The following is a 17,924-nucleotide window of genomic DNA, read 5'->3' as shown; positions in this document are numbered from 1 at the left end:
TGTGTGAACTATCAATAAACTTTGGGAATTGCTGATCACTCATATTGAGTGCTATTCTTCCTCCACGGACCCGACAGGTACATGGGCATGGCTGTGTAGACTCTGAGGGCATGTGCTGCATGAACCTCTCCAGCCACAGCGAGTCAATCCACAAGAGCATTCAGGTACTGAAGGAAGGGTGCAAGAAGCTTCAAGTGGAAAACAAAGACTGGGTCAATAAACTCTTCCAATCCATGGAACTAAAGGGTTGGATGATGTGTAGCTAAAATAGGACTATTAATTCTCTTAGTGGTTGTTGTTGCATTGTTAATTGTCCCATGTTTGTTTGGATGCTTTTAGAAAGTCTTCCAAAATTCTTTCAGTTCCATCTTTGTTGTAAAACAGAAAGGGGGAAGATACCCAACACAGGCTCCTCATGGACTCCTTGGAGGAGAGAATTGGAGGCCAGGATGGCACAAAAACCTCTCAGAGACTCAGTGTGGGAAGGAAAATCCTTAAAAGTAACTAAAAGTATTCTTAAATCCATAAAGTACCTTAAAAACCTTGAGTATCTCAAGACATTAATGAGCCCCACTGAGTGTCAGTACAAAGCTCTCCAGGGACTCGTTAAAGCTGATAATTGGGGCCATAATGCACAAACCTCTCAGAGAGTCTGTATCAAAAGGGAAACACCAAGCACCTTAAAATAACTGAAGTACCCTGAAGTATTAATGAGCCCCACTGAATGTTGTTCCTGACAAAGCCTCTCCAGGGACTAATTACAGCAGATAATTCAAGGCCATGATTGCACAAAGCTCTCAGAGACTGCAAGGCAAAAGCCAAACCCCAAGTCCTTTGAAAAACCTGCAGTCCCTGCAGGGAGCATGAAGGAGCCCCCAGGGCCATTGCTGAGCAAGGCTCCCCAGGGACTCCTTGCAGCAGATCCTTGAGGCCACTGGGATGTGGGCTAGGGGGGGATGCTGAGGGCAGCACAAGGGGCTGACAGTGCCCAGCCTGGCTGGGGCTGTGCCAGGAGGCCCCAGGGCCTCAGGACAAGGTGTCTCCTCCCAGCCCTTGCTGGCACAGACCCTGCTGTGCCCCAGGGCACCAAGACTTGGCTTCTCTTTGTCCCCACCTGTCATCACTGCCTGCAGTTCTCTGCTCTGCCTGGGGCCTGGGGACACTTGCTCAGTCGTGTCCCTCTCTGGGACCCATTAAAAGTCCAAGAAACTTTGGAGTTGGATTCTGCCTTGGAGTTCTGGAGAGGTTTCTTCAGCTGCCTCTCAGGGACTGATGTTCAGGGCTTGAGCACAAAGCCCCAGAGGCTGATTAAAGTCCTTGTGCTGTGTCTGTGCTGCTGAGCTGGGCTGGGCTCCTGGCACAGAGGCAGCTCCTGCTCACCAAGAAGAGCTTCAAAAGCACATTTCTCTTGATGAGCAGCTCTTGTGCCAGCCCAGCAGGGCTGGGGCACTGCCTGCAGCCAGCCCGGGCACAGCACAGAGGCACAGAGAGCTTCAATCAGTCAGGGCTGGGAAGGAGCTGAGAAGTGCCTGGGGCACAATCACTGCCAGCCCTTGGCACAGGAACCTCTGGCTGCAGGACAATGCAGCTGCAGCTCCTGGAGCCATCTCCTCAAGCTGGAACATGCCAATGCCTGCAGAGCCTGTGAGTACATTCTCTGCTTGTCTCTTGTGCAGAGCAGCCAGGGGTGCCCAGGGCTGTCCTGCAGAGCAGGGTCCTGCAGCCCAGGGCGCTGTGCTGGGGCAGGGACTCTGCTGCCTGCCAGGGACAGCTCTCAGCCAGCCCTGGCAGCTGCTCCCAGCGCTGGGCAGAAGCTCTGGGGGGAAGGAGCCACCCTGAGCAGGGCAGGGGCTGCTGCTGAGAGGGGCTGGGTGGGGCAGGGCTGCTCCCAGCTCCAGACCAGCCTGGGCACAGCTGCAGAGGGCACTTCCCAAAGAAGGTAAGCCTGGGATTGCTGTAAAGATCATGAGCTTTCCTGAGAGTGTTTTCAATTTCCTGCCTGGAGAAGGATGGGAAAGTTGGGGTGATGGCAAAAAGATTATTGCTTTTTATACATTTTTGATATAATTCATAGCTTTGTAAATCAGTATTATATAGTTATAAATCTACTATCCTTACTTAACACTATTAAATATTTAATTAACTATATTAAACTACTATTATATACTTATATAATTATAATCCTTAATTAACACTAGTACGTTTCCTAACCTTTCTCTTAGATTTTAGAAAAATAAGCTGACTGTCTAAATACATTCCTGAAATACTGTCTTATTATCAGTCTTATTATCAAATAGTCCTATTATCAGGAAGAGAACCTACAAAAACATCTTTTTTATTGACCAGAATGTGAGCAGTCACAACAAAAAGTGAAGGCAAAGAAGCCCTTGAACCTACTCCAATGGATTGAGCCAGGGATGTGTAACTGGGGCAACTGAATCTCCTATTGGATGTTCCTGTTCAATATCCTAATTAATCAACCTTAATAAATTGCTGAAATCAGGGGCCGGGTGTGCCCCATCCCCACTGGGACACCTGACAGCTTCCATTTTATGTCTGGTTTTTACTTTACTGTTCTAACACTGTTGCAAGGGTTTTTATTTTTTTCTCGTTTGATTATAGACAACAAGGGGATGAGAGAAGCAGAACAGGAATTGTAATCAGATACAGAATATTCTGAGTTGAAAGGGACAGACAGGATCATCAAAGGAATGTCTGAACATTTACAGAGAGTCCAGAACTGTAACTTAGGGTGGTCAGTGTCTCTGCTGGGAGCCTCCCAAAGGGCCCTCAGCCACTCCTCAGCCCTGCACAGCAGCAGCATCACCTTTGCAGGGCCCAGCAGGGCTCTCCTGAGCTGCCCTTGCCCAGCTGCACACAGAGCCTGCCCCAGCCAGGGCCCTGCACACAGGCAGGTTTCTGTAGGGCCCCAGCCAGGGCACACAGGCTGGGATGGGCTCTGTGAGCGCTGGCAGGGACAAGGCTCCTCTCAGGAGGGAATGTCCAGGCCCAGGGAGATGCTCAGGGAAGGAGAGGGGGCTGAAGAGAGCAGGGCTGGGGCAGGAGGGCACTGTTGGTGTGTGGGAGGTGCCGGGCACAGCTGGGCACGGGAACACTGTCCTGAGTGCCCGGCTGTCTCTGCCCTGCCCTCTCAGGCACAGCACCACAACATCTGCTCTTGCTTCTGCCCTGCCCTGACATTGGCACTGTTATCTGCTGCTCTCAGGGAGGCTCTGGCATCTGCAGCAGCTGAGTCAGGCACTGCCCTTGGCATTCCTGCCAGGCAGGGCTGTCCATGGGAATGGGGTGTCCAAGCTTCCCTGGCACCTGTGGGGCTGTGGGCAAAGCAGTCCATGGCAAAGGGGAATGAGCTGAGCCCCCTCCCTGAGATCCCATCATGGGCACAGCCAGGGATCTCCTTGCTGTGCCCTGCCAGGCTCTGAGCTGCCCTCCTGGGTGCAGATCTGTGCCAGAGCCTCTGGGAGTTCCCTGAATGTCCCACGGGGAAGGGCAGAGCTGCCACAGCTGAGGAAATGCTGCTGGGTTTGCCCAGGGAGCCGTGAGTGTCCTTGGCACAAGGGGGTGCTGAGACCTTGTCCAGAGACCTTGAGAGAGGGTGAGACACTCAGGGATCCCTCTGCTCTGGGCAGGGTCTGGTTTATCCCAGGGTGACCTGGGAGTGTGACTGTGCTCTGATTGCAGCCAAAGGTGCAAAGCCAGGGCAGCTGGGAACAAGCCCATGCAGCCCCTCACCTTCCCTCAGCCACAGGGAATCCTTTGCCTCTCCCATCTCTCAGTGGCAAGCTCTGAGTGCAGCAGAAATGCTGGGGATTTCTGACCTCAGAGAGCCAGGAATGATGTGTGGGTAGGAAGACAATTCCTTAAACCAGCTCCTGCCATCCATGTCCTATAGGACTGTGAGTGCAGATGCTACCAAGTCTGTCTGCATTAGGAGTGATTCCCCTGACAAATCTTGAATATCCAGCCTTGTCCCTCTGCCAAATGGCCACAAACCCAGGACAGTAGGGCAGGGATGGCTCCTCGAGAGCCCCCATGCACACGCCTGGCTGCTCCTGGCACACTCAGCCAGCACAACTGGAGCTCAGGCAGGGACCTGGGTGAAGGTTTTCCCAGAGCAGGAACAAGGGTGGGTGAGTCCCAGCGGGGCAGTCTGCAGGGAATGGCCCAGGTTTGGCCCAAAGCAGCCTCTCCTGACTTGTCACTGTCCTTTCTCCATGAACAAGTGCCAATGTGCAGCCCCAACAAATGTCCAACAGCAGCTCCATCAGGCACTTCCTGCTGCTGGCATTGGCAGACACACGGCAGCTGCAGCTCCTGCACTTCTGCCTCTTGCTGGGCATCTCCCTGGCTGCCCTCCTGGGCAACGGCCTCATCATCAGCGCCATAGCCTGCGGCCACCACCTGCACACGCCCATGTTCTTCTTCCTGCTCAACCTGGCCCTCGCTGACCTGGGCTCCATCTGCACCACTGTCCCCAAAGCCATGCACAATTCCCTCTGGGACACCAGCAACATCTCCTACACTGGATGTGCTGCACAGCTCTTTTTCTTTATGTTCTTCATCTCAGCAGAGCTTTCCCTCCTGACCATCATGTGCTATGACCGCTACGTGTCCATCTGCAAACCCCTGCACTACGGGACCCTCCTGGGCAGCAGAGCTTGTGCCCACATGGCAGCAGCTGCCTGGGCCAGTGCCTTTCTCAGTGCTCTCATGCACACGGCCAATACATTTTCCCTGCCCCTGTGCCATGGCAATGCCCTGGGCCAGTTCTTCTGTGAAGTCCCACAGATCCTCAAGCTCTCCTGCTCACACTCCAACCTCAGGAAACTTAGGCTTATTGTAGTTAGCCTTTGTTTATCATTTGGCTGTTTTGTGTTCATTGTTTTCTCCTATGTGCAGATCTTCTGGGCTGTGCTGAGGATCCCCTCTGAGCAGGGACGGCACAAAGCCTTTTCCACCTGCCTCCCTCACCTGGCCGTGGTGTCCTTGTTTATCAGCACTGGCACATTTGCTCACCTGAAGCCCCCCTCCAACTCCTCCCCATCCCTGGATCTGTCAGTGTCCGTTCTGTACTCGGTGGTGCCTCCAGCCCTGAACCCCCTCATCTACAGCCTGAGGAACCAGGAGCTCAAGGCTGCAGTGTGGAGACTGATGACTGGATGCTTTCAGGGACATTAATGTGCTGGCCAATTTCTGCAAATCACTTGCAATAGAAGTCATATTTGATATTTCAGGTGGGTTTGGTTGTGATGGCATGTTTTCCTTTGTTTTAGGTATTCATATTGTCCACAATAAAAAGCCACTGTTTGTACCAATTCTCATTTTGTTTCTCTCCACCTTCACTGTGGCCACAGACTGTGTCAAGGAGGGGCTGTGCTCTCGGTGCCTTTAAAGGAACTAAAGGATGTCCCAGCAGAGTGTTCTGCAGAGATGCCCTTTTGTTGCCTTCTCTGGAGCTGCAGCAGCAATGTCTGTGTGCAGAGCTGGGGCAGATCAGTGCTGGCCCAGCAGCTGTGCCCAGCAGCAGCAGCAGCAGCAGCACTTGGTGTTGCCAGTGCTGCTGCCGTGGCCCTGCCCCGCTGCCCTGGTGGCCCTGGTGTTGCTGCAGGGCCTGAGTGCTCTCGGGGCCGGGCACAGCCCTGGGGGTGGCAGTGCCGGGGCTGCAGCAGGGACAGGCCATGGGCACTGCTGGGGCAGCGCTGACGCCTCAGGCCAGGCCCTGGGGGCTCCAGGCTCCTTGCCCAGGCTCTCTCAAGAACACGGCCAGGCCAATGCTCAGCACAGAAACCCCCGTCAGCAGCCCCAGGCTGGCTGTGGGCAGGCTGGGGGCAAACAGCATGGCTGGGGCTCTGCAAGGGCCCTGGGGCAGACGGGAAGGAGCAGCAGAGCAGGGGCTGATCCATGCCCAGTGCGCTGCACAGCCCAGGGCAGCGTCCCAGAGCGTCCTCATGCAGCTGCCAACAACATCCCCCCTCTGCAGCCCTGGCCTCTCCCCCAGCTCACACAGGTGCCCCATCCTTGCAGGCACAGACACGGCAGCACTGCCTCAGCAGCCCCTGTTTGCATTGCACACAGCAGGGCCAGCACCCCCATGCTGTTGCTGTGGGGACATGAACCTGAGGGAGCACAAATGCCATCAGCCCCTGGGGCCAGCAAGGCCTGGGGGACACCAGGGAAACCACTCAGCTTTGTCCTGGCCTCTGCACTCAGCCAGAAAGTTTGTTCCCATCAGCTGGGAGTTTCCTGTGCCACTGCAGACGCTGTTGCTCAGAGCCAGGGCTGCCTGGCAGCCACCCCCAAACTGCCCTGAGCATTTCCTTTCCTTCACCTCTGCTTTCTTTACTCTTCCGTGGTTCAGAATTCTTCCTCTTGCCCAGCCCTGTTCCCTTCCCTGCAAACAGCCCATCCCTGGTTGCCCTTTCCTCTCTGGCCCCACCCCCCATTGCAGTTCCTGACTTGGCACCATGGGAACGTCCCTTGGGCAGCAGGATCATCCTACAAGTGCTGCAGGAATTGTCTGCAGGCTCCTGCAGTGCCTGCTGCTGCTCCCTTGCCAGAGGCACCCCAGGCCAGGGGGGCACATCTGGGCTGCTGTGTCTGCCTCTGGGGCTCCCTGTTCTGGGCAATGAGGAGGAGCTGCAGAGGCTCTGCAGGACTGACAGGATGGGCTTTGGGGCTGCAAGGAGAAGCTGAGGGACCTGGGCTGCTGGAGCTGCTGAAGAGGAGGCCCAGGGCTCATCCTGCAACTGCTCCAAGGGTGGTTTCAGAGAATCCCAGAATCAGCAAGGTTGGAAAATACCTTGGAGATCATCAAGTCCAACCTGTGCCCTGACACTGCCTTGTCTCCCCTGAGCCTCCTCTTCTCCAGGATAAACAACCCCAGCTCCCTCAGCCTCTCCTCACAGGACTTGTGTTCCAGACCCCTCCTCAGCCTTGTTGCCCTTCTCTGGACACGCTCAGTCCCTCCATGTCCTTCCTTGATTGGGGGTCCCAGAACTGGACACAGCACTCGAGGTGCTGCCCAACCAGTGCTGAGCACAGGGGAAGAATCCCTGCCCTGCTCCTGCTGGCCACACCATTCCTGATCCAGGCCAGGAGCCATTGGCCTTCTTGGCCACCTGGGCACACTGCTGCCTCATGTCCAGCCTGCTGTCCATCAGTCCCTGCAGGTCCCTTTCTGCCTGGCTGCTCTCCAGCCACTCTGTCCCCAGCCTGTAGTGCTGCAGGGGTTGTTGTGGCCAAAGTGCAGGACCTGGCACTGGGACTGGTTAAACTTCACCTTGTTGGATTTGGTCCCTGGATCCAGCCTGTCCAGGGCCCTGTGCAGAGCCCTCCTACCCTCCAGCAGATCCACACTCACACCCAGCTTGGTGTCATCTGCAAATTTGCTGATGCTGAACTCAATCCCCTCATGCAGACCATCAATGCAGATATTGAAATCCACGCTGGCTGGCTCTGATCCCTGGGCCATCCTGTGGGTGCCCTGTGATGGCACTCAAGGTGATCTGTTCCATAACCTTGCCAGGCACCCAGGTCAGGCTGACAGGCCTGGAGTTCCCCAGCTCCTCCTTCCAGCTCTTCCTGGGGATAGGCTCACCCTGGCACCTCCAGTGCTCTGGGCCCTCCCTGCTGAGCCAGGACTGATGGTAAATGATGGAGAGCAGCTTGGGGAGCTCATCCACAGCTCCCTCATCCCCCTGGGATGGATCCCATCTGATCCCACACACCTGTGAGCATCTGAGTGGCTCAGTAGGTCAGCAGCTGCTTCCTCCTGGATTCCAGGGGGCTGTTCTGCTCCCTGTGCCCAACTACCAGCTCAGGAGAACACTTGTCCTGAGGACAACCTGCCCTAATATTGAAAAGTGAGGCAAACAAGTGTAAAGTAGCTTTGCCTTTTCCTTATCTTTAGTTACTGTATTCTCCACTGCACTCAAAAAAGAGTAGAGGTTCTTCTTACCTTATCATTTGATATTAATTTATTTATAGAAATATTTTCTATTGCGTTTCACAGAAGTGGCCAGGTTAAGCTCTAATTGAGCTTTCACATCTCAACTTTTCTTTCTGCATAACCTAACAACATCCTTAAACACTTCCTAAGTTGCCTGACCTTCTGTCAAAGTTCATGCATCCTTTTCTTTCCCGAGTTCCCACAAAAGCTCCATGTGGAGCAAGGCCAGTCCTTTTCCTCACCAGCTCATTGTTTGCCACAGTGGGACAGGCTGCTCTTCCCCCTTAAGATTACTTTCTTGAAATGTGTCCATCCTTCCTGGACCCCTTTGTTTTAAAGGGCTCTTTCTCTTTAAAAAAGTCAGTACCTGATTCGGTACTCCCCAAATCTGCATCCTAAACAGGCCAAAGTCTGCCCTTCCTAATTCCAGTGTAGAAGATTTGTTGCTGCCCCTCCTTCTTTCACAGAACATTGAAAACTTGATTATTTCATGGTCACTGTGCCCCAGGCAGCCTCTGAGCCCCACATCTGCCCCCAGCCCTTCTCTGTCTGTGAACAGCAGCAGACAGAGCTTTCCTTGGCAGTGGGAGTGTTACCAAAAATTCAGTGAAAGAGAAAACTCTTTTTAGCCCCAATGTAGCATTAAGAAGCAGCATTCTTTATTCAGCTGGATGCACGGGGGAGAGCTCCACCCAAAGCTGTGAATGCTGAGCACAGGAGAGTTTCTGTTTATTTTCTGTATTTTGCTCACATATCCATTGATTTTCTTGGACTAAACACACATATGATAATCATTTCCCCAAAATCATTAGCATATTCCCCCTCCCCTTTACCCATGTGTTCTTCTGTCCTGGGGGGTCTCTCTGGTGGTCCCTGGTGGTCGTGGACCCCAATGTTCCAGTGGGCCTGGCTGAGCTGGCAGGACCCTGAGACTGCTGAACTTCCAGTTCCCCTTCTCACACAATGGGCCTTGTGTGGTTTCCATAGGCCAGGGGATGTGGAGAACAAGCTCCAGGTGTCAGCTCACCTGGTATAGGCAATTGATCATCTGGTAACATGAGGTCACAGAGTGGGTTATGACATCACAGAGTGGGGGATGTGAGGTCATGGAGAAGCAATGACATCATAGGCCATATCTGTGACGCCACACGGCAGAATTCTGACATCATAGAGCAGATGATGACATCAGAGATTTGGCTGTGACATCAGAGACCAGCTGTGTGACATTAGAGAAGGGGCTGTGAGCTCACAGAGCAGGCTGTGACATCCCAGAGGGGCTGTGTGACATCCCAGAGGGGCTGTGTGCCATGCCAGAGGGGCTGTGTCAGGTCACTGGGTTGGTCACTCGGCCCCAGCTCCCCCTCACAGTTTCTCCCAACAAGTCCAATGCTGTCCATGCCCAGCGGGGTCCCTGTCCCCCGGGATCCCCCCGGCCCACCTGGAGCCACAGCCTCCACCAAAGGATGTTCCACAGGATCCACCCCAGAGCCTGACATGGGGACAAGGGGCCAGGGCTGTGTGACCAGGACATCAAGGACGGGGATTATCCAGGTCACTGTGGCCTGGGTTGGGTTGCCCAGGACAGGAAAGATGTCTGGCAGCTGGAGCAGGGTCTGGGAAGGGCCTCCAAGGTGGGGCTGGAGCCCCTGGGCTGTGAGCAGAGTCTGAGGGAGCTGGGCTTGTCCAGCCCAGAGCAGGGAAGGCTGAGGGGCTCCTCATCCCAGCCTGGCAGTGCCAGCGAGGAGGGGATGGAGAACACAGAGCCAGGCTCTTCACCGGGGGCCTGGTGGGAGACAAAAGCCAATGGGTGGAAGGGGAAAGAGGGGAGATCAGCCAGGACAGGAGGAGATGAAATGAGTCAGGCTGGTTTCAGCATTTCCTCAACACCAAGAGCAGCCTGACCTCCCTTCTCCATCCACCACTGATAGCTTTGCAAATCAGGAATTGTTGGAGCTGTTTTGCCCCTACTCCAGGATGAGCATCCTGATACAAGAAGTTGATTGTGTTTATATCTATCACAGAACCATGCTTGTCTAAAAATACTTTTAGGATGGAAATCCCTTGTGGATGGTGGACTCACTGCTGGGATGTTGTACATAGCTCAGGGAAGAGCGAGATTGTTATTAAATTCCTGTTCAACCATGGTCTGTTGGCCATGAAGAGAAACTTTCTGTGCCCCTGAGTCTCACCAGTTCCCGACCCCCAAAGGACACAAACCTGATGAGTTGTGGTTCCCACTCCAGTGGTGGCACTTGCACCTCCCTCCATCCCCAGAGCAGAGCTCCCTTGTCCCAGAGAGTCCCTGGCAATGCAGGGATGAAGGAAACAGGACAGGTTGTGGGGTTCAGGAGCAGGGCACAGCCAGGGAGAAGAATGACTTTGGCATTTGATGGAGCTGTGCCTTCCCTTGGCTTTGTTGGCTGACAAGAAATGAACATCCCTCTGTGTCTCGGGCAGCTCCTTCTCCAAGGAAAGCAGGTGGGAGTTGGAGCCAAGGAGCTGAAAGCTGCAGGTGCAGCCTGGGCTGGAGGGAGCTCAGATTTGCACAAGGCTGCTCTGAGTGCCAGGGCTTGGATGGGGGAAATGGTGGGGCGGGGGTAGGGACAGAGTCTGATCGATTTTCATATCTATTTAACTGCTTGAGGAGTTACTTGGATTCAGTGTCAATTGGAGATTGCACATTTCAATGTATTAACAGGAAAAAAAAACCCTAAACAGCACCTAAAAATCTTTTTTTTTTTCTTACTGTTGTTGTAAATAAAATACATTCACTTTGAATACACTACTGAAATCTGTCAAATTAACCACAGAAGATTTGGAAACTTAAATCAAATGATTCCCAGAGGCTTGGCTTATTCAGGTGTTCTGAATGTTCATGAGCCCTGGGACACTGAATTCCTGCACTGAAGAGCTGAAGGCTGAACAAGCCTCTGGAGCAGTGAAATTCAGCAGCAGCCTCCAAGTTGCTGAGGATGTCAGCAGCCCCCAGTGAGGCCATCCCTGCCCAGAGACCGTGGGGGAATGGGCAGACAAGGAGAGCGTCCCTGGGGCTGGGGCAGCACAACTCAGAGGCACCAGCGGCTCCAGCTGGGCAATGGAGTGTGGAATGTGGCTGGGAAAGCCCTGCCTGGGCTGAGCCAAGCAGGACACACAAGCCCTGACCCCCATTCCCCAAACAATTCTCTCAAGGAGACATTTAAAATAATTGCAGTTGTCTACTCTGAGTTGTATGTACTGGAGAAATACCAACAAGAGATTCTCAGGAGTTGAAAACAACCAAACAGCCTTTACTGGCAACTTTAGAAAATCAGAGAAACTTTGGCAAAAGGTTTATTACAACATTCAATCAACAGAAAACACTTCTCAAAGCATTAATTTGTGCCATTCAACTTCACAAATTCTAGGCCTGTTCAATTTTAAGTTGCTCAAAATTTTACAAGTGGGAATAGGAAAGATACAGGGAATCACACACACAGCTACCAACTCCTGGATTCCAGCACTGTTCCAATGGAAATTCCAAGAGGAGGTAGGGTCAAGATGTGTGCTTGCCTTGTGGTCAGCCTTCAATACCCCTTGGTCTCCCTGGGCCCTTCCCCCAGGTGGGGCTTGGGCTCATTTGGTCCCTCAGGAGCTGGGCTGGGGCTGCAGAGGTGGCTGTGGAGCATTGCCTGTGCTGGGCCAGGGACTGGCAGCCACTGCTGGGCTGGGATAGAGGCTCTGGGGGGATTGGGGTTCCAGGGCAGGGCTGGGCTGGGCTTCCAGGGCAGGGCAAGGCTGGACCTGCCCCTTCCTCCCCCAAACACAAACTCCTTTGAGCCACAATCTCCATCAGTCTGTCACAACAGGGAATGTTGGAGGTGAAATCCCAAATCTGGCCATGGTCACCTGGACAAGAAGGACACTTCTTTTCCATAGGAAGGAAAGCACAGAGCTCCAGTGTTTGGAAGGCAGGTGAGAGCCTAAGTAGGCCAAGGCCAGCCAGACTTGTCAGAAATGACATATTTTGTCTGGGAGCTATCTTTGGATGTAGGGAATTATGGAAGTGGAAGTCCAATCTCAGCAATGGGCATCTGGAGAAGCAGGACAGTTCTTTCCCATGGGAAGGAAAGCTCAGAGCCTTCCCCAATGTTTTGGGGACAGATGGGAGGTGACCCTTGTAATACCACTGCCAGCCAGACTTGTCCTGGCAATATTCCTATGGGAACAATCCCTGGATATACGGAAATTTGGAGGTGATATCCCAGTTCTGGCCATGGGTACCTGGCAGAGAAGGAGAGTTCTTTTCCATTGGGAAGGAAAGCACAGAGCCCCAGTGTTTCAGCAGCTGATAAGAAGAGACCCCCAACATGCCAAGGTCAGTTGGACCAGTCAGGCAGTCCATGGGAGGCCAAACCAGCCAGACTTATTCCATGTTCCATTGGTTTTATGATGCCCTGCATTATCACCGTGGTCCCCTTGGTTCAATGGGGTCCCAGAGTGTCACAATTCCTCCTAGGTTCCAGAAGGCCACCAAGTATCACAAGTGGTTCCCCAGGACCTACAATGTCAGATGACTCCTCTGTTCCATGAGCCCTGCAATGTCACAATGGACCTTTGGACCCTGTGTGTTTGCAGTGTCACAATGGTCTCCTTTGGCTCCATAGTGTCACAATGGACCATTGATGACATCAGTCCCGGCAATGTCACCCTGGACCTTTGGTTCCATGCAGCCCTGCAGTATCAAAAGGCCTCTTGGTTTCATGAGGCCCCGCAGAATCACAGTGGTCCTCTTGGTTCTGTGGGGACCCCCAGGGTCACAATGGTCTCACTGGTTCCATGAGACCTCACAGTGTCACAGTGCTTTGCTTATTCCATGGGACCTCATAGTGTCACAATGGTCTCCATGATTCCATGAGTCCCCTCAGTGTCACAATGGCCCCTTGGTTCCATGAGGCTATCAAGTGTCTTAATGGTGTCTCCATTGTTCCATGAGGCCTTGCAATGTCACAATGAACCTTTGGCTCCATGAGGTCTCTTAGTGTCACAATGGCCCCTTGGTTCCATGACACCCCAAAGTGTAATAATGGTCTCCACGGTCCCATGAGGCCCCACAGTGTCACAATGGACCCTTGGTTTGATGAACCCTCTCAGTGACATAATGATCCCTACATTCCATGGAGCCACACAGTGTCATTATGGTACCCTTGGTTCCAGGAGGCCTTGCAATGTCACAGTGCTCTCCATGATTCCATGAGGCCCCACAGTGTCACAATGGTCCCTTGGTCTCACAGGGCCCCACAGTGTCACAATGGTCCCTTGGTTCCATGGGCCCTGTACTGCTGCATTCTCCCTTCCCCTTCTCAGGCCGCCCTGCCAGCTGAGAAATGCTCCTTGGGGCTCGGCCTTGGCCAACAGCCCCTGGGCTCAGCTCCTCTGCAGCTCATCACAAACACTGTCTGCTCCAGGCACTGCTGCTGCCCAACCAGCTCCTGCTTTCTGGAGGAGCAGCCCTGGGAGCTGGTTTTGTTCCCTCAGTGGCACAACATCCCTGTTCTCACACTGCCAAAGAAAGCTGTTGATGCCAAGTGTGGCCAGGATGAACCATTGCTGGGACTGAAGCCCCTCTCTTGGGGCCCTGCAAACAGCGCTCCAAAAGGAGCCCTTGGAGCTCTCCTGGACCAGCGACTCCCTCTGAGTGGGGCCTCTCCCAGCCGGGAACTCTCCCGTTTGCTGCACTCGGGGATCCCCAACAATGACGGAGCCTGGGCCGATCCCCCCACTCCTCCAGGCTCAACCCTTCACCCGCTGGGGAGATGCCAAAGGATCCACAGGGAGCATTTCCTGCCCTCAGGGGAATTTTTCCCAGATGCCTTGCACTGACTCTTTGTGTCTGTGTGCACACAGGAGTGCCCGTGCTGGGGAAATGTGGCAGAAATGCTGCTCTCTGAGGGGTTTGAGTGCCTTGGATAGCTAAATCAGACAAGCCTGTAGGTAAGGTTAAATCACAAGGTCTAAGTGATGTTAAATGCTGGTAAGAGTTGCTCTTTTGCTAAGTTGTTATGTTTAATATAAGTTATAAGCTGATTTAAATTCTGTTAAATGCTAATCCTCTGTTAAATTGCAAAGTCATAGGTTATAATTTAGGTTAAATACTGTTAGCCTCTGGTTTTGGTTAATTGTGACATTTAAGGTATCAGTTAAGGTGGAAGTTAAGTCCAGTTAAGTTTGAGCTCTGGTAAGCTTTTGGGCCATATTCCTTTTATCCTTGCCCTCACTGTCCTTGTGTCACACAAATGCACAGGGACAGTTCTCTGTTCATTTCTGGTTTGATTGCCTGGATTCTGTTTGGTTTTGTTGTTGCTTTGTTTCCTTGGTTTGCCTGAAGTGTCCAGTCAGGAGCACAGTGACTCTTGCCAAGGAACTTTGTGCTGCTGTCCCTTAATATTAAATCTTGTTTTTGCTGATCCCTTGCTGGGAATTTTTTCAGCGCTCTGAAGGCCTCGTTGGTAGCAGGGTGAAGGAGCCCTGGCCCAGGCTCTGGCCCTGGGGGACACGGGGACGCTGCCGGGGGGTCCCTGTCCCCCTGTGCCACCCCCAGGGCCCTGGCCCCCGTCCCCGTGTCAGGCTCTGGGGTCGATCTCGTGGAACATCCTCTGGGGGAGGCTGCGGCGCCGGGGGCGGGGGGACCCGGGGGGACAGGGGACCCCGCTGTGCACGAGCAGGGTTGGACTGCTCTGGGGGGAACTGTGAGGGGGGCCGGGGCAGAGTGACCTCCCCAGTGACCTCACACAGCCCCTGTGATGTCACACAACCTCTGTGATGTCACAGAGCCAACTCTGAGATGCCATCCTGTAATGTGATACAGCTGCTCTGTGAAGTCACAGAAGTGTCTGTGATGTCACAAAGTCGCCCTATGATTTAACAGTCTGTACTATGATGTCACAGCCAGCTCTATGATGTTACACAGCCACCCAGTGATGTCACAACCCACTCACTGATGCCCCAGATACACACTCTATGATGGCAGAATGTTCTCTATGACCTCATACCTTGTTCTATGACATCACAGACAGCTCTGTGCTGTCACAACCTCCTCAGTGATGCCACAAAACCCTCTCTGTGATGTCATACAGCAACTCTGTAATTTCACAGCACACACTTTGACCTCACAGCCCCCTCTATCATGTCATACAGCCATGCCATGAGGTCACAGCCTGCTCTGTGATGTCACAGAATCCCCTCTATGATGCTGTGGCTGCTCAATGACCGCACACGACAAACTCTGTGATGTCATAGCCCAATCTGTGACCTCACACAGCCCACTCTGGGCTGTCACACAGCCCCTTGCTGACATCACAGCTGCTCTGTGCCTCCATGACACAGCCACAGAGGAGCTGCTGTGACACAGCCCCCTCTGGGACATGCCACAGCCCCTGCCAGTGCTGAGCCCCTGGGAGCTCTGTCTGTGCCCTGCTGGTGTCCCTGAGGGGCTCTGGCAGTGCCCCAGCCCTGCTGGGCTGTGCACAGGAGCTGCTCCTGGCCAGAGCTGTCTCTCTGCAGCTCTGCTGCCCTTGCCAGGAGCTGCCTCTGGGCCAGGAGCCCGGCCCAGCTCAGCAACACAGACACAAGGGCTTTAATGACCCTCTAGTGCTTTGGTGCTCTTTGTGCATCAGACTCAGTCCCTCAGAGTGTGCTCAAAGAACTTCTCAAGAACTCAAAGTGAGATTGAACCACTGAAGTTTCTTATACATAAAATAGATCCTTCTGAAGGACAGGACTGAGAAAGTGTCCCCAGGTTCTAGTCACAGCAGAACACTGGTGGCAGTGATGACAGATGGGGACAAACAAGGCAAAGGTGTCTCTGGTGCTGAGCAAACCTGGATGTGGTTCAGGAATGCAAAGGGCCAAGGCCTGAGCCCCAGCGCCTGGCAAGGCAGATCCTGTCCCTCCCTCCTTGCTCAGGGCTCTTCCCGGGATGGGCACTGGGATGTGGGGATGGGCAATGCCAACGGCAGGAGCATGGGGCGGCCCCTGCCAGGCTGCTGAGCAGAGACAAGGAGGCAATGAGGCCCCAGGCCTGCAAGGGTCACTTGTCCCCTCGTGGGCTCAGGCCCAGGGCCAGCAGCCATGGCCAAAGTGCTGCCCAAGTTGGCTCTGTCAGGGCTGTCTTGCAGCTGCTGCCCATCCCTGTGCCCTGTGCAGCCCAGGCTGTCCTACGGTGTCCCTGCCCTGCGCCTCTGTCCCTGCAGGCTGTCGGCATCCCCCGGCTGCCCCACCTAGCTGGCCCCTTCCTTTGCTGACAGCTCTGCCTCCTGCCTGCCCCTGCCTTCCCACACAAAGCCTTGGGCTGCTCCAGGCTGCTGCTGGGGGACGTGCTGCACCACAGCCCTGCCCTGGCAGGGAAATTCCTTTCTCCTGGTGTCCACTCTGGGCCTCCCCAGCTGCCCTTGGTGCTATTACGTCTTCTTCAGGCTCATTCCCACTAGGAACAAAAGCTCCAGCCCCTCTGAAACCACCCTCCAATCCCTCCCAGGCTACTCCTGTTCTGTCCTCAGTCTCCACACCACGGTGCCCAGAGCCCTCAGCCTCTACCTGCTGGTTTTGTGATGAGGCCTCCAAACCCCATCTTGGGAGATTTTTGGGTCCTCTCCAAGGTCTGTGAAAATGGAAAAATAGTGATCAAAGTTATTTTCTCCCAAATCTTGCAGTCACAAAACAAGGGTCAATATCTCTAAACTGAATTAGGGCAGATTTACATTTGTTAGAAGAGGAAATATTTCACAATTATGGAAGTGACATGAAACTGCAACTTTCATGCAGTTTCATGCAAAAACAAAGTTTTTCCACAGAAGTGGATTCCCCATCCCAGGAATTGTCCAAGAGCAGGAACTTTGTGCAACCTGACCCAGTGAAACCCCCTGCCCTCCCCAGTGACAGAATTCTTGTAGTGTGGGTTCTCTGATGTGCTGGGTGCCCTCACAACGCTTCTGGCCAGAATGTCTGCTGAGGGCAGCCAGGCTGCTGCAGGGGCAGTGACCTCACAGCCATCACCATGGCAGCCCTGTCCCCTGGGCCTGGCTCTGCCCTTTCCTCTGCCCCTGCCTTGCCTCTGCTGGCATGAAGAGTTTTGTCATTGATATCTTGTCCCCAAGGTGCTGGGGCCAATGGCTTCCCAGTCAGGCTCCTGGAGCAGAAGTGGCTTTTCAGAGCCCAGGCAGGAATGAGCCCTGAGGCAGCAGCTCTGCAGTGGTGGCCACCAGGCCGGGCTGCCAAGGGAGGCTTCTGGCCATGGCCTGCAAGCAGCTGCTGCTGCCAAGGTGCCTTTGGTGCCTCAGGCTCTCCCTGACACAGCTCCCAGCACGGCACTCTGCCCTTGTGCCCAAGGCCTTCCCTGTGCTGGGGCTGGCCTGGGGCTTTTCCTGCAGCGGGACCTGCCCTGCTGATGGCACAGGAAAGGCAGTTCCTGCTGGAGCAGGAGGCTCTGCCTGCAATGGCCTCCAACAACTCCAGCAACACTGTGTTTGCAAAGGCCGCAATGGGAAATGAAGGAGGGTGGGGGTCACGCTGCTTTTGGGGTGAATAATGCAGAAACCAGCCTGACTCCTCCATCCCAAAGTTGAACATCCTCAGAGGGAGCTGAAGCTGTGACAGTGCTGGAAAATCCCCAGAGAAAGGAACAACCAAGTGACACCACTGAGAGCTTCTGCAGAGCTGCTGAGCCAGCCCAGCCTGGGCACACCTGACTGACAGAGCAGAACCTCAGACTAGAAAAGCCCCATCCCAAATTTTAAAGGCAGCATCCCCTGACATTTCCCTTCCTGGGGGGTGTGGAGATTCCTCCCTGCAGTCGGGACACCCCTCAAGGTCACTGCTTCAGGCTGAGCCAAAGGGATTTGCCCATGGTCATTGGTCTGTGGGAGTGACATCAATCTCTCCTTAAAAACAGCTTCTTTTCCTTTAATAAAATTGCTTTGAA

The 17,924-nt window shown here is 53.9% G+C and overlaps 2 protein-coding genes across 2 annotated transcripts in view; both read left to right on the top strand.

The window, feature by feature from the left end:
* The window catches only part of LOC143692642 (uncharacterized), a 76,997-nt gene that overhangs the window by 9,496 nt on the left and 49,577 nt on the right, over positions 1-17,924 (top strand). Inside the window, exon 3 of the mRNA XM_077172891.1 lies at positions 10,830-10,840. Within this exon, the coding sequence (XP_077029006.1) occupies positions 10,830-10,840 (11 nt within the window). The remainder of the gene's footprint in view (positions 1-10,829; positions 10,841-17,924) is intronic.
* On the top strand, positions 4,267-5,199 carry LOC129133394 (olfactory receptor 14A16-like). Its single transcript, XM_054653118.2, has one exon. The coding sequence runs from the start codon at positions 4,267-4,269 to the stop codon at positions 5,197-5,199; it is 933 nt and encodes a 310-aa protein (XP_054509093.2).

Source organism: Agelaius phoeniceus, assembly GCF_051311805.1.
Source record: "Agelaius phoeniceus isolate bAgePho1 chromosome W unlocalized genomic scaffold, bAgePho1.hap1 SUPER_W_unloc_2, whole genome shotgun sequence".
NCBI classification, from domain to species: Eukaryota; Metazoa; Chordata; class Aves; order Passeriformes; family Icteridae; genus Agelaius; species Agelaius phoeniceus.
Note: the sequence above shows the minus strand (reverse complement) of the source record. Positions and strands in the feature narration are given on the sequence as shown.

What these genes read in the sequence shown, in the direction of transcription:
- LOC129133394 (XM_054653118.2), top strand. Translation starts at nt 4,267, where the DNA reads ATGTCCAACAGCAGCTCCATCAGGCACTTCCTGCTGCTGGCATTGGCA.